We start from the raw sequence: 25,612 nt of genomic DNA on the forward strand, positions 1-25,612 counted from the left end.
AGCATCTTCATCCTGAAAAACAAATGCCTGTGTGTGTTAGATTGTTAGTTCTGAGGCAGAGGAAGTAGTTTGAGCTTATTGCAGCAAATTATAAAATGAGCTCAGCTCATGTTTTTCTGAATGTGAAATAGCACACTGACACACATACCTCTTCCAGCTTTAAGCATCATGATGAATTCAATTTAAAATTTTGGTTCCTGCATGATGTTGCACATAAATGTGGTGATTATTTGTACATGCCTGTGCAAATTTCTCTGCATATGTATTTTTGCTGCAATTACAACACACTCGGATAAATGCAATCATGTATTCCTCAAGGAAGTGTCTCCACGTTGATGTAGGTGAGGACGACATCATGCAAGATGTTGATCCTGTCGATGCGGTTGAGCTCTCTTACGCGGTGACGGAACTCAAACAGCGGGATGTTGTTCACCGCCACCCTGAACGCCTCAGGAGTGCACAAGATCTTCATCTGGAACAAAACAAACCATTTATTACTTCCATCTAACCTGTGAGCTGTCCTACATTCAGTGCCCAAGTAAAGAGCAAAATACACACATTAATCAAAGTGTTATTTTGTAACCGTTCATCTGTGGTGTTTAGTCTTTACCTGGAATTCAAAAATATTCAAAATATACGATTACAATGATGAGCAAAGTAAAAACAGTTTAAAATTACAATAAATTAGAAAATGATCTGCTGTTCCAGGGCTATAATGATTACCCATTGACTAAGGTGATATAATGACATATATTACACATTATTACAGTACCAGATCAGTTAATAGTCAACTGGGAGTTTGTAAGAACATACTGTAGCTGTTATTGATGTGAGTAAACAGACACAGAGACAGGAGTAGCTCTTCAGATTAGTCACCTCTTTGCAGTGCTTGTTAAACATGATTGTTATTGATGTTACTGAGCAACATGAGACCCCCACTGACCTCCAGGAGCCTCCCTGCAGTATAGCAGCTCCCTTATCTAGGACCCGCCTGCACAAACGACTTTCCAACCCTGTCCATCTTTTCCGAACGTTAGCCTGACGTTAACCATGAGAAAGTGACCTAGAGTCAGATAAATGCAGCATGTGTAGCATTTTGAAACAGCACCATGTCATTGTAAAATTATTTGAGACCACAGGCGACAGCTTTGACTGCATTCATCTAATGTTATTAGTTGTAGTTAGTTTTACACATTAGTTGTCATTAGTATTAACATTAAAGTGTTTTTTTTTTTTTAAATTTGCTTTAACTTAATGAACATTGACCCTCCATCCATTTTGTGCCGTAAAATATTTGTGCTGTAAAACAGTCCAAATATATGTGGTATTGATTTATTGATGTTATCATGCTACACACAGCATCTTTGCACCTTTTCCCTCAATCAACTACTCCTTGTCTAATTCCTGTATCTGCCACTCACCTCAAAAGGGCTCCCAAGAGCGAAAGGGAAGGGCCCCTTCAGGTCCCTCTCTTCAGGACCCCAGCGTTCACCAAGTTTGTGGTTACGTACCAACACCTGTTTGCCCCCCTCACTGAAGCGGGGGTTGATGTGAAAGGCGATGTCGTTGCCTCTCAGAAAGTTCACAGTGAACCTGCAGGAGACCAAAATGATTATATTTTAGAATGCATCCTATTTAAAGAACCTTAATGCCTTTTAACATAATATTTTTGTCCTTCATATAATGGTCAAATATTGATTTGGTGCATATTTTGAATTTACCTAAAATGTAATGATATTAGCTTCAGAAAACAGAATATTAGCAACAGAATAGTTGATAAAGACACTGGGCTCACAGAAATAAGCTTACATTTTAGCATTAGGCTTCACATGGCCCAGGATAGTCAGCATCATTTTGTCATACACCCCTCGGGCCAGGTTCAAGTTGTATGGCACACTCTAAACAACAAAGAGAGAAGCACTATAAAGCAAACTGACAACAACATTATCAATGTCAGATTCCTTGACTAAGACTCACCATAGGTCCTGATGTGGGTGGGAGCCACTGTGGAGGCATGATTGATGGATTCTGTGCAGGCCATCCTGACTGTCCCGGGTTATAAGGCCAACCAGGGTGGGCAGGCCAGCCCAGGACACTTGGATGGATGCTGGGAGCAGGTGCAGGTGCAGGTGCAGGTGCTGGAAGTGGAGTTGCAGCCGGGACTTGAGCTTGAATTGGAGCCAGTGGCTGGGGAGGCTGGTATTGGGTGCCTGGCCAGCAAGGCCCGCAGGGCTGCATCGGAGCCGGAGGTGGTACCTGAGGTGCAAGTTGAGCTGGAGCTGGGACGATGTTTGTGGTCGGTGCAGGAGTTGGTGTTAAGACTTGAGCGGGGCCTGGAAATGAAATTGGAGCAGGGCCGGACACTGGAGCTGGTTGTGTCCCAGCCCAGCAGGGTGTGTTTGGCTGGCCAGTCCAGCAGGGTGTGTTTGGCTGGCCAGTCCAGCAGGGTGCAGGCTGGGTGGGCTGCGCCGGCCATCCAGGGAACCCGGCTCCAGACGGAGACAGGCCAGGCCAAAGGCCGTTCGCCTGTGGGGAAGAACTAGGCGGGCAGCTGCCACACAGAGCGTCAGAGTGCTGAGACGAAGAAGGAGGAAAAGGGGTGGATGAAGGGAGAGAAGGGTCAGGAGCCAGAAGAGCGATCCGTGGAAGAGAGAGGGTGGACAGGATGGAGGACACCAACTTGCAGTTGCAAACAAGGCCGTTCGCCATAAGCAAAAATGTAAGCATTTAGATTTAGATTTAGATATGTCATTCTTACCAATGCGGAGATCTGAGAATTTGATGAGGTACTTACATCCATGATGCCTGCAGGAAGAAGATTAAGTTTTTCTTCTCATAAACTTTATGAAAACAGATACATTAAAACAGAAGTAAATCTCAGACCGCAATCAACATGAGCTGAAATGTCACTCAAGGGAAGATAACTAAACATAAACAAAAAAAAGCTACTCTTTAACAAAGGGTATAAAAAGAGAGTATAAAAGATGAAAGAGTATAAAATTGTAGTTTATTTCTTTGTATTCAGAACATACATGCAGTCCCACTGAGCCTTGACGAGTATCAGAACTAGTTCACTGGGTGTCCACCAGAGGACTCTACAGCTTTTCAGCATGTCAGAGTGCCGCACTAGAACGACTCCTTAGACACTGATAACTAAACCATTGAGTGTACTAATTGACTGATGACCAAAACAGAAAACTTCCTGAGTCACGCAGAAACAATAACGGCACATTGATTCCAGGTTATATGTGCACTTAAAGAGGAATGTGCAATCACAATGAATCTTTGGTGTCCATGCTCGACCACTAATATATAGCTGTCCTTGTGAATGGAGGTTCCATTATTAAGTAATTAACTGGACTTGCTATGTGCTTCTTAATGTTTGCTATCATTAAGAAATACAGCCAAACAGTGATAATTATCATTTCTTATTTACAGTTGTAGTATAGGTGCTTTACTAAAGTAATATTAGTCAATTGGATATTAACGCATAAGTTCTAACTGTATAGAGTATATTCATCATTTAACGTAGTAAAGGAGTTTTCAATTGCCTTGATTTAGACTGTTATACTTTTAATACTGTACTCATCTCCACTAATATTACTAATCACTAGCAATCAAACTGATAAGCAACATAACAAAATGAATTATATTCTTATATTTAGATTCAGTTTATGATCTATCTGTCATGTGCACGGTCACACTGTGCACTCTTCACATTCACAAGGTTATCTCAGGATTCAGACAGGGACCTGGTACTTTTAAATGCAAAGAATAATTTTGGAGTTTGATCCATTAAAATATAAATAATTTTGTAGAAGATGCTAAAGATGCAATAGTAAGAGGAGGCATTACCTTTTCTTGTCTTTACTTCTCAGATGCACACAGGAGTAGGCAGCAGGCTGTGGCGTAGTTCAGGTCAATAAATCGGCTTGTAGCCAAACACAAAGAAGCACTCTTTTATAAGGCCAAAATCCTCTACCCATTTGGCCCCTCCTCACTTCATCACTCCACTGTCAGAATAATGCCACTCCCTATGTGAGCTATATGTTACTGATCTTTTAAGAAGAGCATCTTCACTTTGTCCATGTCATCATTTTAATTTCAACAAGTGACTGGATTATTGGATCTCCCATGTTGTTAATTCAAGTTATGATAAGTAAAAATAAGTAAACTGCAGAGACAGAGAAAGTCAGTGTGCAAAACTATAAAGTAATATCAAAGAAATGTAACTTTGCAAGCATGTCCTGCTTGTTTTAAAGTTTCAAAACAGTGAAATTAGGAGTTTATGAAAAATGTTGTGTCCATCAGATGATGGTCACTTTATTTACCTAAACTGGGCCCGGTGACAGCACAATGACTCGTCTCTGTGCTGATGTGTTTCATTTGTCTGTTGAGCAGTCATGGGACTGTGTAACACTCAGGCCATATCTGTCTTGGCCACACAGAGTAACACAATTACTGCAGAGAGACAAATAATTCAGGACTTAAAGCTGTTTCCTCTACGTCCAAATGATTCAGCCATTAGCAGCTGAAAAGTCAAGCATTACAGCTTGGTTCGCCTCAAGGTTAAATCACGGAGTTGAGTTTAGTTCTCAGTGGCTGAGTTCTTACTTCTGATTTCATATTTTTCTCTGGAACATTTCTGAGTTAGTTCACAGTGGTATCTGACTGCCTGCCCAACATGTTAAAATATTGATTCTGGTATTTTTGATGAACAAAAAAATACCTCATGGGTCAAACTCAACCCAATAACTCCCCACATAATCATCCAATAAATCTCCAGGGCAACAGCATCATAACAAGCCACACTTACACACATGGATTCACCCATGTGCAATGATTGAGCTCACAACATTATTAGATTAACCCTCATCTGAGCTGAAAAATTTCAGAAATGGCAGAACCTCTTAGAATGCAAAGACTTAATCCTCCGAGAATTCAACACCCAACATTTATCCTACTGGCCCTGTAATTTTAAACTCTTTCTAGTAACATAGAGGGAAAATCAGCTTTTATGAGATGCATAATGCACACAGATCACGTTAGCTTTCACATCAAGGTTGAGCCTTTTCTTTCAGGTAAAGAGCCATCTGTACGGTATTTCGTCTTCAAGTACAACTTAGTGCTGCAGCATATAAAGGCAGTTGATAGAAAACGTTTTGGCAAAGTATCACCTGACCTTTCTTATTCTCAGTCCAGCATCAGTTTACTTTATTTCTCACAAAGTGCTTTTTCAGTACACTACATTTCTCAGCGCCTGTAATTAACTCCTTTAAAAATAGACAGTTTGCAGGTTATTGCATCATAACCCGTCACAGTATATTGATTCCAAGGATACAAGTAAAAATCATGTTATTTTTATTTACTGACTACTTACACACTTCAGCAAACAGTTATATTTGTATCGTGCCTTTTAACACTACTCAGATATGCTACTAGAGGACCATTTTCAGAAATGTTCACAATTACTACAGAATCATTTTCCTTTTTTGTGCTGCTGTTGTTACAAATTTAACAAATATTATACAAATGCTGTGAAATTTTAACTACTTTCGTTTAGAATATTGTCTGACACAACCTAAATGCAAAAACTCGCTGGGCAATTAGCATATGCAATGGCTAATTCTGTATCATATTGTGTTATGTCATCATATACAATACAAAGACAAGTGTGCACTCACACATTCATGCTCATTAATTCTTCATGAGTGTATGAAAGCACCCTTTGGCCGGACCCCAGGAGCCCAGCTGTGGCTCTCAATGCCACACATTAAGTAAGTAAAGGGTGCGGCCACGTTGGACATTTTGGGAAGAGGAAGCCTCTGGCACTGTATGTCTTTGAATGTGTTTGAATGTGTGTGTGTGTGTGTGTGTGTGTGTGTGTGTGTGTGTGTGGCAGCACTAGAATTTGTTAAAATGAGCATCTGTGCTGATTAAATCCTAATGTCTCATCATCTCCTGTAAGCCATTACAAGGAAAATTGTGTAGCTCTTTTGTTTGTTTTAAATTGATTTTTAATTGTTTCCAGAATTAGATCACAAACAGATGAATGTCTGTCATTTGCCCATGCACAACGGGACTTGTTGTATTACGGGACACAGTGAGCAATGCGGAAAATGTAACAGCAGATTATATAGTTGTCAGTGCATTGATTAAATGGATATTTATCCCTCCATGAAATAAGGCTGACATAGCACTCTTGACATTTAAAGCAGCACATAATTTTTGTTGAGTACAACTATACAGCAGCAACACACTGTCATTATGAATCAACAGATAATTATTACAAATCTGAAGTTTTGCTCAACTGCAGAGTTTTAGTACAGTAGCTTTTGGTTCATTGTTTTGATTGTAAAGCCCACAATTGATCTGTTTTGTCATTTTGAAGCCTCGAGTTCGGCATTTTGTGCTGTTGCCATCTTGGTTATTTGGTGCAAGGATTGACCAGAACTGACTGGACACGTGAGCATGGATCTGACTCGATAGGACTTGAGAACCAGGGGACACTACAGCCGCCTACCTTCACAGGAAACTTGACAGCATCCCAGGTATGTTGATCAAACCAAACATGCCTCCCAACATACCTCTCTTTGAGGCCTAATATCTAATTAATTCTGGAATTATTTTCAGAAGGACCACCAGAACATTGATCAGAGGGAGTAAAATTAGCTCATGACACTAATGATTTGTGGAAAAAATGTTTTGTAATGCTCCATGTTTAGTTCTGACTCTGGGAACAGAAAGTAGACCCGTCCCAGACAACCTGAGGGGTCGGGATGGTTCATAAGGTCGCAGCAGATCACAAATGTATTTTGGCCCTAAACCATTCAGTGCTTTATAGACCAACAGCAGGATTTTAAAGTGGATTCTTTGTTGGACAGGAAGCCAACGTAAAGACCTCAGAAGTGGAGTGATGTGATCCAGTTTCTTGGTCTTAGTGAGGACTCGAGCTGCAGCGTTCTGAATCAGCTACAACTGTCTGATTGACTTTTTACAGAGACCTGTAAACACCGTTACAGTAGTCGAGTCTCCTGAAGATGAATGCGTTTTTCCAAATCCTGTTGAGACATAAATACTCTAATCCTTGATATATTTTTCAGGTGATAGTAGGCTGATTTTGTAATTGTCTTAATGTTGCTGTTCAGATTGAGGTCTGAATCCATAACTACACCTAGATTTCTGGTTCGGTTTGTGTTATTTAACATCAGTGATTGAAGCTGAGCTCTGACTTTGAATCGTTCTTCCTTGACACCAAAAACAATTACTTTTGTTTTATCTTTGTTTAATTGAAGAAAATTCTGGCACATCCAGTTGTTGATTTGTTCAATGGATTTACCCAACCCTTGTATGGGATTATAGTCCCCTGGCGATATAGTTATGTAGATTTGTGTGTCGTCTGCATAATTATGATAGCACACTTTGTTGTTTTCCATAATCTGAGCTAGTGGAAGCATGTAGATGTTGAACAGAAGAGGCCCCAGAATTGAACCTTGGGGATCACCACATGTAATTTTAGTCCGCTCTGATGTGTAATTAGCTACAGACACAAAGTGTTCTCGGTCCTTCAAGTAGGATTCAAACCAGTTTAGTGCTGTGCCAGAGAGTCCCACTCAGTTTTCTAGTCTGTCTTGTATATGTCATGGTCGACCATGTCGAATGCAGCACTGAGATCCAGTAATACTAAGACTGAAATTCTACCACTGTCTGTGTTTAAGTGTATGTCGTTGAAAGCCTTAACAAGAGCAGTTTCAGTACTGTGGTGCTGTCGAAACCCTGACTGGAAGACATCAAAACAGTTGTTTAGCCAAGAAGTTGTTCAGCTGTTGAAAAACAGCTCTTTCAATTATTTTACTTCGAAATGGGAGGTTTGATGTTGGCCTTTAATTTTTCATGATTGCGATGTCTAAATTGGCCTTCTTTAATTGTGGTTTAATAACTACAGTTTTTAGGGCCTGTGGGAAGACATCTGAGAGAAGGGATGTGTTTACAATTTGTAAAAGACCAGTGGTCACGCAGTAAGAAATATTTTTGAAAAAGTGTGTTGGTAGAATATCCAAGCATCAGGAGGAGGACTTCAGATGTTATAAAATGTCTTCAAGACTTCCATGGTTGATTGAATGAAATTGTGCTATGACATTTGAATGTATATTATTTAGAGACGGGGACAACACATATCCTCTGGTTGGTGTGGAGGCACTGACTGCTTGCTAATTTTCTGAATTATCTCAGTGAAAAAGGAGGTAAATTGATTGCACACCTAGGTGGATTGAAGTTCAGCAGCTACTGACACTGGAGGGTTTGTTAGCCTTTCGACGGTAGCAAAATAAGGCACGTGTATTGTCATTGTTCTTGGTAATGATGTCAGAGAAGAAGGACTGCTTTGCATTTCTCAGTTCCAGATCATAACTGCGAAGTCTCTCTTTATAGATGTAACAGTGAACCTGGAGATTTGTTTTTTGCCACCAGCGTTCAGTTTTTCGACACTGTCTTTTCTCTATGGTTGATGTAACATGTTGATGATGGGCAAAGTCATGTAATCATGTAGTAGATAGACACAGGTGTGTAGCCTCACCTTTTTTGGAATGTGGGAGCTTCCAAACTCTTGCTGCGTTCAGATGGAACTCGTGAGCTCCTGGTTACAATATGGTAAATCGTGTGCACCGTATGTTTTAGCGTTCAAGTGGTTAAGTCATAAAAACATGGACGGCTAACCATTTAGCAAGCTAACAGAGGGGATAATGTAATGCAGGAAATGCAAAGGCACAGAAGGAAAAGATGAGGTCGTTGGGAAGATCAGCTTTTCATCAGAGGAAGGCTAATATCTAAGTTATAAAAAACAAACTCTACATAAATAAAATTACAATATCTTAACATCCAATGAAAAAGGAACTTGCATGTCCTCTTTCATGTCCATAAAGGTCACAACTCGTGAACTTGAGGCTTATAGAAAAGTTGTATTTGTATTTCATGAGAGATGTTAAATGGGAGTCTGTGGAGCCGGAAACTTGTTGGAGTCACACCCTGGTCGCTGTGAGTGGTATTGCAGCTTAAAGGACCCCTTTTCGGCCCAAAAAGCTAAATCCATTTTTATACAGCCTACCATCGATGTTCTGACCACAAAAACAGGATAATATACACTTACACAATTAGGTGTCATGAAACATTTGGCTTTATTCTAAATACTAAGTACTAACATAACAAAGGAACTACATTTTGCAATTTACAACTCCAGCAAGAAAGAGGTGTCAAGGGATAAACTAAAGGTATGTGCATTAAGAAACCACCATGGCTTTTAGCATTGATCACAACGGTTTCATACGAGCTTTTCAAGGTATGTAGCTGTTTTCAGCTTGTTTTGCTGCTCCCAAGTGGTCAAGATGGTTTAAAATTAGACCTCACAGTTAACAGCGCCTTTCACAGGCTAAGCATACATACTATCACCGTACTGGAGAAAAGTCTGTTTCTGCTTTCAAAGCACCAGGTCAGCCACAACAAGCTTCGATGTGGCAATGAAACGGTGTCTCAAGGACACTTTAGCAGTGTGGTTGAAGAGGATGTCTCCTACACTTACTCACTACCTGCTGCTCTGTTGCACTTATGCAATACACTCCACACTGGAAGATCATAAATCAAGGCCTCACCTCTCATGAGCCAGCAATGCATACTATTTACCACCAAATTGCTTCATCAACTTGTTGTATTGACAAAAATGTTCAGTTGACAAAGTTGGCCCACATTGTCATATTCCCCTGGCTTTGACTACCACAAAACAAAGCTTCCTGTGAGGATTGTAGGGAATTGCTTTGCTTGGGCTGCATATTGTCAGATGAGACGTCTTGCCAAGAAACAATCCAGAACATTTGGTTTGTGGTTAGTCTCCTGTTTGGCCTGTCAAGAGCCTGAACTGGCAACTCCTCGTTCCCTCAAGCCCTTCTATGTATGTATCAAGTCTGTGACTGGGGAATAATGTGATAAAGAGTTACTTAATAAAACTCAATTTGAAGTTGAGAGCAAACTACAGTGCTTCATTTAAGTGGATGTTTACCATGTGGTCATGACATATGCTGTTCGATGGGAGTAACGATGTCATTTACAGGAGATCTCCTTTTGTAGTTTCAACCAATGAGGGAGCTGTTTAAAAAGGAGGAAACCATGAGGCATGCTGCTGTTAGGCAGAAGAGAGCATTCTGGCAGCAGCAGGTTTTCCAAAGCGACGACGGTGGCATTAGTCTCTGATAAGCACTGGGCCTCGTTCCAACTCTTGTAAGCTGCAAATGCCTTGCCTCCTTTTACATTTTCCCGACTCTTCACCACTTTTTTCCTCTTAAATGTACAATAACTGGAGGATTGGAGTATAAGAGACACCTCTACATTTGCATGCAGTCAAAAGAGTGGTTTTCCATGAGATAGCGTTTTTTCAAATAACCTGTAGCAGCTCTTACCCAGAGTCTAAGATGGTTTTGTGCCCTCAAAGAGTGAGTGAACAGGAGAGATAATATCAAAGAGAGTATGTAAGAAGGAAGTGCTTTCAAATACAGTGATATTGCTACAGTTGCCATGGGGACAGTAGCACATTTTATTGGGGACCTGAGTGTGTTTATGTGTGTACTTCTGGAAGTTTATGTTATCATAATCATATCTGTGCTACTATGAGATCAGTATAATATCACAAAGGCTGACGTTACTCACTCAGAGATGCTCTGGCTTGCGTTTCAGTCATAACCAACAGCCATGCTCTGAGGTAACCTGTGCACTCCCACAATCCACCACTAGAGGGGGGTGTCAAATTCTCACAGGGGAGGTTGTAGTCATGTGGTAAGTAAATCCTTGTTCCATGAAACACCATTATGCATGATGTGATGAGGCCAAAAGCAGCACTGCAATCAATAAAAGGGATGATCCACCAAAAATGGTTTTAATAACGAGAAAAGACTTTGCACATGAAGGGTTGAGAGGTGTCTGTAAGATTTCTGCATTTTCCTTAAAACTGTGGTCAGGATTAAACAGTTAAAGTTTTCATGGGGTCAAAACATAAGTATAACTCTTTAAACCATTTCTAAAGCATAATTCACTTCAACAGTCTTGTTATCATCCAAATATGGCAAATGTCACTGCCTCCATAAAGAGCTTTCACCCTCCCCAAATACAAACTAAAACCTTTTCATAATCACATTTGAATATTGTTTGCTGACACTTCAAAGCAGTTGAGATTTTTTAGGTTTGGAATATCCAACTAATATTCCTGACAATCTATAATTCATATATAACAGGATTTAAAGCTTGCCATAGAAAAAAACATCATTGCCCCACGCGGCTATATGAGAAGGATAGATGTGGCTGTCCTTAAAGCCCATAATAAGTGTTGCTTAGCCTGGAATAGTCCTGAGCTGAAGGGGTGTTCCCACTGCTGAGAGTCTGGGCTCACATTTCCGAAGGGGATTTATGGGTGGTAGAGAGGCTGGGAGACAGAGCAGGCGAGGACAGTATCATCACAAGAGGACAAATCACTGGGGCAGAGAAAGAGCTAATATAAAGGAGGCGTGTGTCCGTTTTCAAAGTGCATGTCTAGTTTTGACATATGTAGCACATATGTGCAGTGAGAGAGTCCTATACAGACTGTGGTGAGCTTTGAATTCTTCACTTGCATGACCAGCTGGTAAAAAAAAAAGCAAGTCATGCAGTGGTGAGATTTATTTGGTTGATGAGCCTGAGAAAAGATGGAGAAAAATCACACTGCCTCTGATCCCAGTGATTAACAACAACATAAAAAGCTGGACCTTGGCATAATAATGAATACTTTTGGCCTCCTCTCTTATTCTCTTCCTCAGCTAAAGAGTACAGCTCAGACACAGGACATCCTACAGCCAATTCTTGCCCCAGGGCCCCCTAACAGGTCAATTCAGCCATATATACATACAAATGATGTAAATCATGATGCAGAAGCTGCACTTATTTCAACCATTTTACTTTTAGCGGTTTTCCATTCATCCATTAGGCCTACCTCTATTTATTCTAACCATTTATCTAACTTACATTAATCAAACTTTCAATTGTTTATCCATTACTTTTAAGAATTTCAATTATACTACTTTTAGGTTTGTTTGTAGCACCACTAATTATTCCTACTACATTTCTACAATCGGCTACTTATAACTTTTCCAACCGTTTGTCCATTATTTCAAGTTGACTATTTCTCCTATTCATCTATTGCTTTAAACTAACTACTCCAACGAGGCTCATTATGCAACTGCAGCTACTTTGAGCTAACTATTTCAAATATTTATCATTATAGCAAGCAAACTATTTCACCCATTTATTCATTACCTTAAGCTAAATATTCCCAACTATTTATCCATCACTTTAACATTGCATTTAACGATCAGCTTCAAACATTTATATTAGCCTGCTGTTTCAACCATTTATGCATTATTTCAAGCTCAACCGCTATATATTCTTTTGATTTGTTTATTTATTTATTTATTTTTTTACACTGCTTTCTTGCTGCTCTTCACGCACCTCCTTTAAAGCGTCAACTAGTTCCGTAACGGGGAATGAAAGAAACAGGACAATCGTGAAGAAAAAAAAAAGTACTTCTTGTAAATAAACGCATGTGCGGATGGAGGTGAGTTACGGTAGGTTGACGTGACTGAAAGTTGTCGCTGCTCTGCTGCACAGGTGCTCTCCATATCCAGAGCGCTCTCCGCCCTCTCCGCCGCCACGAACTGCGCTCATTCGCTCTCCTCAACAGCCCGGATGTAGCGCACAGGACCGCACAGTCTTCCACTTAGATGATAATAACATGGCGCTGGCAGACACATAACGGTGCCCACCGCGGTGATAATACCCACAATAACAGGCCACAATAAGCGACGGGACATGTGAGCTCTTCGACCCCCGACACAAGCAGGTAGGTGCGGAGCATTTGATTCGAAAGAGACGCTTTGACGGTGCGGTTCGGTGGGAAATGTGGCTGCAGCTTCTTGCAGGGGAGGCAGAAAAAAAAAAAAAAAAAAAAAAAAAAAAAAAAAAAAAAAGCCGCTTTCGGAAAGGCGAAATGCTCTGCTAAAGGTTTAGTTTGTGTCTCTTTTCTGTCTGTGCGTTGGTTTAAAACCCTCACACGGAAACGGCAGTGCCGTTCGGGGCAGGTTCGCGTCGCCGCTTGCATGCACCCGTGCAGAAACAAATCTGTCATTTTCTAGTACATGTGTTGTCATGGCTGTCAGGCTCTCCGCGCATCGACCGCTGTCCTTGGTATTGAACTGGGTGGGCATCACACCGAAGCATGTTGCAAACAGATTGCGAAGGCCCCGTGTGTGCCTGCTTTCTGTTATTGTTGCTCAAACGAGGAGGAATTGTTTCTAATGGTTGGAGGTCGAAGGAAAGAAAAATAAAATCCCTGTAATGTATCTCCAGCCTTACAGGGGCTCAGTGTGTGTGTGTGTGTGTGCTGCTCAATGGTGAGTTCACAGCCTTGATGGGACTTTAAGCTCTCACGTTGTCTTTATATTTTTTGCAGTAATAGCATCCCTTTTTAAAAAAAAAAATTATATCTACATTCCCTCTACTCTATGGCAGTGATGATGACAGTGCAAGACATTTATTTGCGCTGCCGGTGTTTTTCCTCCTGCAGCCAGTCAGTGTTTGCTCGGGCTAATGTAGGCCAGGTGAGGGCAGGAACAGATGGCTTGTTTTCAAGTTCAGTGTGGCTTTCGGATTAGAATGTGTAGACGAAAATTAAAAGTGGTGGCTCGGCCCTTCTGAGCTGGGGTTCCCCTCCTAAGCTCATAATCGCCCTCACAACACTCTATTAATAGAGATAATCATAACATGTTGGTCAAAAACTTTAACACCTTCAAGAGGCCTGTGTTTCGTCCTACAACATGGGACACCCGAGTGGTGGTGGTTCCGAGAGTCCAGTGGATGCAGTTGGTAGATTTGTTTGCCTTAGCAGGGATGCACATTATAAAGGTGTCCAGCTATGACCATCAGTCAATGATCATTCTCATGTAAACAACTTGAGCTTGAAGCAGCTAGGTGATTAATGGATTATCTGATCAACCTGCAACTATTCTGATCATCAATTTGAATCATTTTTCAAGTTAAAATGTCAAACATGAGCTAGTTTTTGCTACTCAGGGGAAGGGATATGCTGTTTTCATTTCCCTTATGTGATAGTAACTGAATGTCTTTGGATTTTGGACATAGCAAGACATTCGAGAGTGTCATCATGTGCTTCAGGAAACCTTGATGGGCATATTTTATTATTTCTTTTCCTATATTTTACAGACAAACACATTTGATTGTAGTCTGGGTGATCACATCTGGAGTTGTTTTTCAACATTTGGCATTTATTCAGCACTGAATCAATTAAGGGAGCAGATTAGTCGTTAGGGTTGGCCTTCGCTTAACATATGTGGCATTTTGTCTGCATGGACAGTGGAAGGAATCGTTAGTTTCAGCACTACTAACAGGTATAAAGGTACTTTATAGCTGCAGTATTTTAATAGAAACAGTAACATTTGTAATCATTGTTTTAACATAAAATATATGATGTTATATTAAGAATAAATGCTAATATATCATTAAACTCTATTTTGCAGGAATCTATGGCAAAACCAACCACTAAACCACTGCACTATAGTCTTATAGTAATGATGTAGTGGTGATTTCCCTTTGATAAAGATCACAAATTAAAAGGGCACACTGGTACTTTTCACTGGGGGAAAGTGATATTAAAAACAATAATGGTAGAAATTGATGCAACAAGATGCTAATATGTTGACTTTAATTGGTCAAGCTCCCAAAGCAGTGGCTCCTACAATTCCCATGGTGGGTCTTGATAGCAGCTTCCCTGCATGTTTTAATTCCCACACCCCCAGTTTTATGTTTTTTTTCACAGGCTTTCCGTTTGAAATGTGTCTCCACAGTCAAGCTATAATAACCTTGATGGCATCATTATATATTCAAACTTGACAAAACTCCTCTAGAGCCAAAATAGAAATGTAATCTCTGCGAGTACCCAGATCTTTGCGTAAAATTGCTGGAGTGCTCTTTTAAATATCACATTTTCCAGTCCTCTTGTCCGAATCACACGTCAAGGTGAGATTAAGGGTGCTCTTCTATTTCTCCTTTTCGAGATGACGGGGTGTGTTATTTTAAAATCGGAAGACACTTGGAAGCTGAGTCAGTGTGTTGGTCTGTGCATGCTTGCTTGCACACTCCCTGGTTATCCACTCTGTAATGTATTCAGCAGCGAGCACAACAGCTTTACATAATGATCAAAGCTTGAGGGATGCCAGAGCATGGCTTCAGCCTGCAGTAATAATAATAATAACCTTTGAAGTTATCACAACCTCATTCCCCTCATATTCTGCCTCTCGCTTTGTGTTTCTCATTCTCATTCTCTAGCTCTCTCTCTCTCTCACACACACACACACACACGCACACGCACACGCACGCACGCACACACACACACACACACACACACACACTTGTACGGACCCACTAGAAAGTCCTCTCCTGTTTAATGTTTCTGGATACGGGTTGAGCACTTATAAAGAGGATAGCGATAATGAACACATGACTAACTATTTTCGTCCCTATGGCACTAGACTACTGCTCTTGCTGCCTATAAGGAGGAAGCCTGCGTTGTTCGCACATAATTCACAATTACGTAAGAGTACAAGGGAGTCGTACATTGAATAATGTAGCCAGAAGGAGACAATCTCGTGCTCCTTTGCTGTGCACACTGAAGTATGTCCTCGCTGTTGGTGCTGTTTCCTCAACCTTCAAGACTGACCTCCTGTGCCACTAGCCAGCATCTCTGTCTCTCTACCTCTGTCGTTGTCTCTGTGGTTAAATAGTGCTCCAAATGCATGGGAGGGAAGGTGTTATCTGTAATTGAAGAGTCTGATTGAGCCCTCTGTTTACATGGGAACCTCTTGACAGACTCACTGGCCATTTTAACAAAGTGTCTGGCAGATTTGTGCCTGTCGATTTTGCTAATCAAGAAGCGGGAGTCAGGAAGCATGCAAACAAGGTTTGGAGAGAGAGGAGAGGAGGGATGAGGAGACAAAAAGTGAGACGTACATACAGAGGACGGAGGAGGAAGCCAGAATAGATGTGACAAAAGAAGAACAGAGGCAGACAAGAGCGAGAAAATGGAAAAGTGGGGCAGGTGACCATAGGTGGTGTAACAGGAAGTGGGGATGACAGGGAAACGGAGATTGGTAAATTATTGGAATTAAAAGGGATCGAGGGTGAGGAATAAAAATGAGGACAAAGAAAAAGGGGAGAAAAAGAGGCTCAGAAGGCCAGAGACTCGCAGACAGAGTAGAGGAAGGGGTGAATATATCTATAGAAGGAATACCTGCCTATCTGTCTGTGTAGGGGGTCATGGTTTTTCCCCATCCTGTCACTTCTGTTCATTTCAGCGGCAACAGAGCAGTCTGTCTGAATGCCAGACTCATCTTCAGGTGTCAGCAGTTTTGTCCCAGGTTATTGCATTTTGCTGTTTTAGTCCCATGATTAAAAAAAAAAAAAGCTTCCCTGATGTTTTCTGCATGGCTTGGTATGTCAGTAATAAAACAAGGTGTGTGTGTGTGTGTGTGTGTGTGTGTGTGTGTGTGTGTGTGAGTGAGTGAGTGTGTGTAAGAGAGTGTGAGTGAGTGAGTGTGTGAGTGAGTGAGTGTGTGTGGGAATACAGAGGGAGAGATTGAGCATATGTAAGTGACATTATGACAGAGGAGGAGAGATGAACGAAAGCAATTGGGAGAGATGGAGGAAGAACGTGTGTGAATATAGGCTACAAGTTTGTGTCTTTTCAGGGATTGAGAATTGAATACTTCCACTATACAACATGTTACATGCCACATTATGAAAATAAATGGTATAGGTACTGTGTCATTATAATGTGACCAGTAAATGTACATTGTGGTAAATTGCGATTAAACTGTACAAATCACAGTGGACATGCTCACCATGGATCTAAGATGTTACCGTGACTGTCATTAAGCTCTCATTTCTGTCTTTTCTCCGCCTGAAAACACACAGTAAACGCGCACGTGCACACGCACACACACACACACACACACACACACACACACACACACACACACACACACACACACACACATAGAAAGATTTAACCTAGATACTCCCATAGCGTCACAATCAGTAGAAGGAACACAGTCCACCATAACCTACATCCTCCACAGTGTCCTCTGTCTAACTTGTACGTCTCTGCGCTCAATGAGGCTGTTCTACTTCTCTCCCCATTGGTCTCTTGTCCAAAGCTGGAAAGGCCTGACTGGCACTCTGCTGGAAGTGTGTGTGTGTGTGTGTGTGTGTGTGTGTGTGTGTGTGTGTGTGTGTGTCTGTGTTTTGGTCATGGGGCTAAGGCATCAAAGGGCACTGATGAAGAGGCCTAGCAAAGCCTGAATACCCGGCGATGCCCTCAGGCGGCTGACTGCTGCATCTGCCTTCACTGCTGCCCAACACAGCACTGGCCCTTGCAGCTCTGTCACCCAGCCTCCAGGCTGAGGGAGTTATTTCTATGGAAGTGTGTGTGTGATGTGTGTGTGTGTGTGTGTGTGTGGTGAATACTTGTTTGTGAAGCGATAACATGCCTCAGCTTCCCTGTATGTTGGCAAAAAGGTGGTTGATTCTGTGTTCTGTGTGGTTCTAGTTGTGCAATAGATGCCTAAATCTGTTGTGTGTTTACAACATTGTCTGTGTTTGTGTACAAGTAAACTGCTGTTGTGACCAGTTGGAGCCTAATTCCAGTTTAATCGCTATTAAAGTGATACCTATTTAAAATGGGTGGCCTTGGAAAGCCTGTTGCTCCGTCTGCAGCCTTCCCCCAAAGCACTTTTTGAGCTCCAGGACCATGAAGGAGCAAAGTTCTCCTCATTAAAAACAAAACCAGTCAGCCATTCGTTTCATATTACAAAAGGCCAATTCTGCTCTTTTTTGGATCGTGCATAAAGGAATAAAGAGGCAGACTAGGACTACATGTAGCTCCATGTAGTACAACATTTTTTTAAGGTTATCATCTGTGATATGGTGCAGTGGTTAGCATTGTCGCCTCACAGCAAAAAGGTTCCGGGTTCGAATCCGGTCCTGGGCCTTTCTGTGCGGAGTTTGCATGTTCTCCCTGTGCTTGCGTGGGTTCTCTCCGGGTTCTCTGGCTTCCTCCCATCATCCAAAAACATGCACCTCAGGTCAGGTTACCTGGCGCCGCGCTAGTGGCAGCCTGTTGCAGCAGCTCCCCCCTGAGAGCCCCCCTGCTGTAGCGAAGAAATTTCCCCTTGGGGATTAATAAAGTGAAATAAAAAAAATATATATATGGTGGCATGTAAACTTTTAAAGCTCTTTATGTGACATGTTATGTCTTCTATTTTAATTTGTGTGAAAGCAGAAGTGTAAAAATGATCAGTTGTGCTTCTACATGTGACAATTTATTAGCCACACAGGGACTTCCTGTGACTTCCTGAAATCTTGTCATCACCATGCCGTTGCCAGGCAACCAGCAAAGACTCAGGAGTGGTATCGATATCTCCATTTAACTCTGAGAAAGAAAGCAAATAAGCACATTTCCCCCTGATTCCCAAACTCCTCCTTTAAGGACTTGGTTAAGGAAATCAAATTATTCTGAAATGAGGTTTTTAAGACACTGTATAAAACTTTAGTCGACACAAAAGCTTCAATCCGAGGCCTACCTTGTTATATCTCTAATGCGCAACTTAATTTTGACTTAATCTTCTCTTCTTCTTTTTTTTTTTTTCTTTGAGGTTAATCTTTTAAGTGTAATCCTCACACAGACCTGGCTTTTACTGCAGTTTAAAAAGCAGTTTCGCGGTGTTTTTACAAGTCCTGCTAAAAGCTCAAAGTTGCAACTGTCGCGAACACAACTCATAACCTGAAGCAGCAGCAGTTATCCACAGCTAAATGCTGTTGGCAGTCTTTTGCACGCTTTGTCTCGAAGATCTCTCTCTATAATTACTTACTTCTTTTGTTACTCCTGGCAGTTTTTCTTTTCTACCTCTCTTGAATACTGCAGACTTGCAGATGAGACTTCCACCCAGTGTGTCGACAGTGCTGTAGCACCTCGTCTTGTCAGAATTGTAAAATAAGAAGGCTCATTTTTTTATGGCCACATGCAGCTGACTGACGGTGACTTTGCGATCATTTGTGAGACTGCAGCTTGTAATGTATTTATCACTTTGGTGTATTTTACGATGTTTGCGTGTGTTTGATGTATTTACACAATGCAGTGGTGAATGTAGAAGAGTGATGTGGGGTAAATTACTCTATAGAGCTCATGAACACTTCTGTATGTAGGCTACTTCAGGAAGAATGAATTATGTCTCATTTGTTGAAACTCACCTCTGGGCGTATTCTTGTGGGGTATATTGAGGGGGCATGACCACCATGCAGGAGGGGAGACTTTGACTTTGAAATGCAAGTGCAACTGTAGACACGTTCATCTGATTTCGTCCTACTCAGTGATCACAGAGGAAGCAGGAAGGAAGGGAAGAAGCAGCAAAGGGAAGAAAGTGAGTAAAGTATCCTGAAGGGATCGTCTGAGTCGCTCGATACTCTCCATCATGTTGCCAGTCGGTATACACTGTAGCTTTCATAACGGTTGTCGGCGAGCCCGTGCTGTTTTGTTCTGTGATTTGAGATCAGTCAGGTGGAATTTCATCAAAGCAGACTTGAATAAGGACATTCATTACGGCTCAGCTTGATTCATTACCAACGCCCAGCTCTCCCACACCCCCATGGGGAGACTTCAAAGGGAACTGAGAGGGTGAAGATGCAGGCTGCTATCGCACTGAGGCTTGGATCATAGCATCCTCCTCACATCCGCACTGTATCCACCATCTGGGAGGTAATTATGAGACAACGTGCAACAGTGGCTCGATATGACTATTGTGTGTTTGAAGCAACTTAATCCGACCTTTGAACCTTTAGGTTTTTTTTCATGTTTTCAGCTGACATGTTCTAAAACAAGAATCTTGGAAGTGCTCTTAAATATGAACTTGATGTCGTGCTAAAAGACTGAAGCTAAAACCAGTTGATGTTACATATGGAAGACATCAGAAAGAAACAGCACTGTTCTTGCACTGCAGTGGAAAGAGAGTAAGTCCTACCATTGAATATACCATGAAGAAATGCAGTGTGAGAATGTTATTTCTTTCTAATATAACCTGGTATGGCTGCCTAGTTTAAATACTTTTAACCTGACAAGAGAAAAGACGTAGGCTATAGGAGAAAGGAGTAACACGAGTTTTGCAAACATAGCATTATCTCGGACACCAACTTTTTCTGCAACAGTGTGAATCAGTTATTTGTGATTTATGAGCAGGGCAGCGCTGCTAACGTTAGTCTAAACTCCCACAGCGTTCAGGACATTGGACAAATACACAGTGGACGTGCCACTTGTGCTAACCGTGATGGTTAAAAAGGATGGAAGACTGCGAGTGTTAATGTCTGATTTAAATAAACATCACACCATAGTCAATCAAGGCCATTACTGAGACCAGACAGTGACATAGTATTGTTATTCCAGTCTGTGCTCAGAGTCCCATTTGTCTTGACCAAATGAGTGAAATCCATTCAATCAGTATTACAGAAGACAAATAGCATCCTGTTGTTAAGCTAATTATACAGAATAGATTACTTTCTGATTGGACATTGTCAGTTGACAATGATTTATATGAGGCAAGACAATCTAATCTGTCCCAACATTTGGTTTGTGACGCTCTAAAAATTGACTCCATTTAGCTCCCGAAGTCAATTTTGCAATCAAGATTCCTGCCATGCTTTTTAGTCGACACAGTGTTCACATGTCAGATCGTGTGGCAGTGAACACACAAACCGACACGTTTTCATGCGAAACTGAGTCGAAGCCGTGTTAATATTGATATCCCGGGTGGCAGACGTTATGTCTTTAGTTGATTGCCTGCACCTCTCCTCTCACCATCTACTCTTCACTCGTCTTTTGACGGCGGAGAATGTTGTTTCTCATCCCTCGTCAGTCAAACGCAGCGATCTGGGCCTAAATTTAGCTCTGCTTGGATACTTGACCATCACATAGATTAGCATCTGTGATGTGATGTCTTAACATGGCCTTCGGCTGGGAGCCCAACACAACTTCAGGCATAAAAAAAAACCTCCCTCATTAGACTCTCATGTCATCATTTGTGTGTGTGTGTTTGTGTTGCATTTAGCGATGAGGGCATAGACATGCGAGAGCACATACTGTGTGTGTGTGTGTGTGCGTGTGTGTGTGTGTGTGTGCGCGTACGACTGAATACATATGCACTCACATGGTTACTCGCATAACCACACACACAGACACACGAGAACACACACAAGGCAGGCGGCTAATGACGTAGCGTAAGACAGAGCACACAGATGCACTAGCTGAATAGATTAAAGCAATCGTCCAACGACACAGCTGTGCTCTCTTTGATGCCTGGGCATGAAACTGCAGGAAATGACATCAAAAGAGGGATGCAGAGACTTAGCTGATATTAAAAAAAAAAAAGAGATCCACTCTGACGTGGATGGCATGTTAACGCTGTGTACCAGAGCAGCTGCAGGTTAGCGCTCCTCCAGTGCGTCTATTAGGTTGATTGATACACTTCTCTATTTGTGGAGCACTTGTAACCCTATGAGATGACGTGAACTCTTTCATGTTATGTAATTAGTGGCCAACTATTCACAATCAAACTATTATCCACTAATTATACCACATGTTTGCATCCGATGCCTTTCCGAAGCGAGACTGTGCAGCGGTTTTATTCTCACGCATTCGGCCTAACTTTCTGCTCTGTGGCTGGGTTAAATGTAGCTCCCTGTTAGTATAAGAAGGAGGGGCAAAATATGCAGCATATAGGCTTTTTAGCAGTTATGTACTCAATGGGGGTTTGTTGTGTTGTGTGTGTTTTTTTTTTTTTTTTGGGGGGGGGGGGGGGGGTTCCCGGAGGAGCTTCAGGAGCAGCAGCCGTGCATGGTTCTGATCGTAGAGCATTCACAACCCCTGCCAGTGTAGCTCTAATTAAGGCAGGCACGAGCTTATTTTAAACCCCCGGTGTGTTTAAGAAGACAACTCCCGGAGTCAGTCAATGCAGGAAGAAGAAGAAGAAGAAGAAGAAGAGGAAGAGGAGGAAGCCGCATGCTGCTGAAATATAAATGGGCTGCACATCGTTGTTTTACTGCAACAGCGCTAACAAAATGGTGGACCCCTCGGACGGCAACAGTTGAGTCCAGATTAGTTAACAAAGCGATCACATAGTCATAGAGGGATGACTTAATTTGGGTGGTTTGGCCACTTGGTTTCGTCACCCATGCGTTTACGCTCCACATGACATGTACAGTGGTCAGTCGCCTTCATTATCTGCTAAAGATAGCGTGACCTCCTTCACCTAAAAAGTCAACAGCAGAAAGTAGGTCCTTCACCTCTTTCAGCCCTGCAAGCAGCTGTCTCATCTCTTTTGTATTGCTCCAGGAAAAAGGCAGCACTCCTGATTGTGCCGTTATGCAGAATGCTACAATGCATTATGAATTATTTGGCTTTGTTTTCCCCCTGTCGTTCTATTATCCTTCTAGCTAAGCCTCTTCATTTCCTCTGCCTCGGACGACTGTGCCACTGTGCATTTCCCTCCCTGTAATTTATCCATCTGCAGAAATGGATCATGCGTGAGTGTGTGTGTGTGTGTGCTGAGTAATAGGAAACGTTGTGTTAAAGGGTGATGATTACTCCGGCTCTTGTGGTTTACAAGCAGACAAGGTAATGATGGCTGCTACTTTCTCAGCTATCTTCCAGTCAATCCTCCTGAAGTGAGTTAGTGTGTGTGTGTGTGTGTGTGTGTCTTGGTGTGTATTTCTGTGCTGAGTAGTAGGAAATGGATCTAAAAGCTTGCAGGTATTGCTTCACATCTTCATGAGCAGCGTTGTTTTATGAATGACAGTGAGACACAAGGTCTGTTTAGTAGCTGGTCTGGAGAGTTGAATCTGCTTACTTCAAATCAGTGACAGAAATTACAAAAGTCGCTTGTTGATTTTAGCAGCTGTTGCTACCTGGTTGATCATGCGAGTGCTGGCCTTGAACTGGTTAAAACATTGTCTCTGGCTGTGTTTTAAATGTCACTGGATTCGTCTACATTAACGTAACCTGTAACTTCATGAACTATGATAGTTGTTAATGATATCTTCCTTGGCCTTGGAAATAACATTTTGGTTTATGTAGGTAGGAACCAATTCAGTTCTTACATTTACACTCTTGTATTTGTAGTTATTGAAAAGGAAATGACTCTACTCCCATTAAAACACTTTAAATTCATTCAGACGATCACTTTTACTACAGCCCCAGTGCACAATATCTCAGATTATGAAGAAATCCAAAGATTGACCCGACTGATTAAGGATTTTAAATGTCCAGTGTGTAGGATTTAGGGGAAGCTTTTGACAGACATTTAATATACTATTCATAATTATGTCTTGATTCGTGTAAAATCACCTGAAACTAAGAATTATTATTTTTGTTCCGTTAGAATGAGCCCTTTATTTCTACAAAGGGAGCAGGTCCTCCTCCACGGAGCCCACCATCTTGCACCTCCATGTTTCTACGGTAGCTCAGAAAGGACAAATCAAACTATGACTCGAGAGAGGGACTTGCACGTTCATCGCGGCCAGTGTAGGTTCTTGCTTGCTACTTGATTACAATTGAAGGAGATGTAATCTGCAACCTCACTGCTAGATGCCACTAAATCCTACACTGCTCCTTTAAGGATTTTTTTCTCAAATAAAGTTGGGTAAGCATGTAATCTGACATCACACGGTATACATGTCATACTTCAAGCGGTCTCAATAGTTTGTGATATCTTCTGATGGCTTGATATTGACATGAAAAACCCCTACATTGCTTCTAGCAATCTTTTTTGACAGACTGTCCTTGAAAAAAATAGACATGCACGATGGCTGCTACATCTCATCTTGTCAATCATTGGCTTTGTCCGTAGATCTGTGTGAAGCATTTGCAGTTGTGCTTCAATGTATTTATAGCCTTTAAATTGAGCTATGGGATGAGCATATTCATTTGTGATCCTGAATCCCATTTATGTAAAACATGCAATGGTATTTACATTTCAGTCGGACGTAAAAGAAACTCCACAGCAAAATTTTTGAATCAAACTATTCTTCTATTTGGCTGAATGGATGAGATGGAGACAATTTGTGGAAAGAGAAAGAAAAACCAAAGGACAATAAGCTCAGTTTAATTGTGTGATGTTTGAATCTACTAACACACCCAGTCTCACGTGAGTTTCTGATTGTAACAGGCTGTGACTGTATTATCAGCTCCTACTCCTTTTTCTCCCCAGAATACTGTGATTAAAGTAAGGGTAGTTAGACATAAATAGATCCTAAGCAAACAGAGAAATCCAGAAAAACCTTGTATTTTTACAGTTCAGATTTAGAGCAGCTACGGGACACCTTTCCTACACAAAATTATTAATTTACAGCATTTAAAATATCTGCTCCACATCATTTTGCAGTTCTCTGGTGTTGACTTAAATGTATCCCTCATTTAGCTTTTTGTTTTTAGTTGATTTTATCTATGATACAACTTCTTGGCTTGTGATCCTTTAATACAAAAATGCTTACTTGCAAACAATAATAAAGCAATGAGCAAAAAGGTTTTAAGAATTAGCAAAAGTTTGTGTAGAAGAATTTTGTTCTTTCTTTTCTGCACCTGGTAGACATCTTATGACCCATTTGATTCATCTTACTGCCCCTCGGGTGCCCTGCCACAGACGCTCGCTGGAATCCGGTCACAAAGCAGCTGAAGGGTGCTACTGGGAGGAATCAGTGGTTATATGGGGTGTGCATATCTGTGGCTTTTCCACAGATCTTAGGCCTGGGAACACACACACACACACACACACACACACACACACACACATACATTTACGAACACACTCGCACAGTGACACACGGCAGTCCTAATCCGGGCCCGTTATCAGCCAGCATCAGTGTGTGAAGTCATGTGGACTGGTATGAGTCTGCGGCTGAGCCTCAAACGCTGCGCAGCCGAGATCCGCTGATGAGAGCATCTCCACTGGACGCATGTCATCCTTTCACACCCTGACCCACCACTGCCTGGCGGCCCACATTATCTGCAAAGCTGTTTGGTGGGGAAAGAAGACGGGCTATATTTAGCATTTTATGTAGTCAAAAGCCTCCATAGTCAGGAGACCAGTGAAAAGTCAGATGCAGTCAGAATTGTCAACTTTTGCGGCATCACTCTGCTACAGTACGACTCCTATGTTGTTTCCTAAAACAAAAATCACATATGCCACATACTGTATGTTTTACTTTCCACAATAGACATTTCGTTTGGTGCGCTAGAGACTCTTGAAAGAGAGCAGATTTTTGTTGATCCTCAAATGTTTGTTTCAGCTGCTTTGAGCTTCATTTTATTGAAGTAAACAAGGAATCAGGCCTGTGTATCCCTGTGGTGATGTATCATTTTGATGTCTATGGAGCGGTCGAGTTTGCCCCACACTGTTCTTCAGCTGCATCACTTCAAGTCTTTCAGTTT

At 41.6% G+C, this 25,612-nt stretch overlaps 2 protein-coding genes across 2 annotated transcripts in view; one reads left to right on the top strand and one right to left on the bottom strand.

Annotated features, from left to right (window-relative positions):
- Positions 1-41: 41 nt before the first annotated feature.
- On the bottom strand, positions 42-2,800 carry LOC138203719 (galectin-3-like). Its single transcript, XM_069158732.1, has 5 exons — positions 2,759-2,800; positions 1,978-2,574; positions 1,810-1,898; positions 1,422-1,593; positions 42-472 (listed from the first exon to the last, which is right to left on the bottom strand). The coding sequence occupies exons 1-5, from the start codon at positions 2,798-2,800 to the stop codon at positions 314-316; spliced, it is 1,059 nt and encodes a 352-aa protein (XP_069014833.1). The 3' UTR covers positions 42-313.
- Positions 2,801-12,719: 9,919 nt separating this feature from the next.
- The window catches only part of pak5 (p21 protein (Cdc42/Rac)-activated kinase 5), a 114,098-nt gene continuing 101,205 nt past the window's right edge, over positions 12,720-25,612 (top strand). Inside the window, exon 1 of the mRNA XM_069158550.1 lies at positions 12,720-12,910. The gene's annotated coding sequence lies outside the window, so the exon portion shown is untranslated. The remainder of the gene's footprint in view (positions 12,911-25,612) is intronic.

Source organism: Embiotoca jacksoni, unplaced genomic scaffold, assembly GCF_022577435.1.
Source record: "Embiotoca jacksoni isolate LCO1_2020_lvr unplaced genomic scaffold, fEmbJac1.0.p SCAF_23, whole genome shotgun sequence".
NCBI classification, from domain to species: Eukaryota; Metazoa; Chordata; class Actinopteri; family Embiotocidae; genus Embiotoca; species Embiotoca jacksoni.

Coding starts and splice junctions, on each gene's coding strand:
- LOC138203719 (XM_069158732.1), bottom strand. CDS start 2,800: ATGGATGTAAGTACCTCATCAAATTCTCAGATCTCCGCATTG. Junction 2,575..2,758: donor ATTCTCAGATCTCCGCATTG/GTAAGAATGACA, acceptor TCTTCGTCTCAG/CACTCTGACGCTCTGTGTGG. Junction 473..1,421: donor CTCTTGGGAGCCCTTTTGAG/GTGAGTGGCAGA, acceptor GTTTTGTTCCAG/ATGAAGATCTTGTGCACTCC.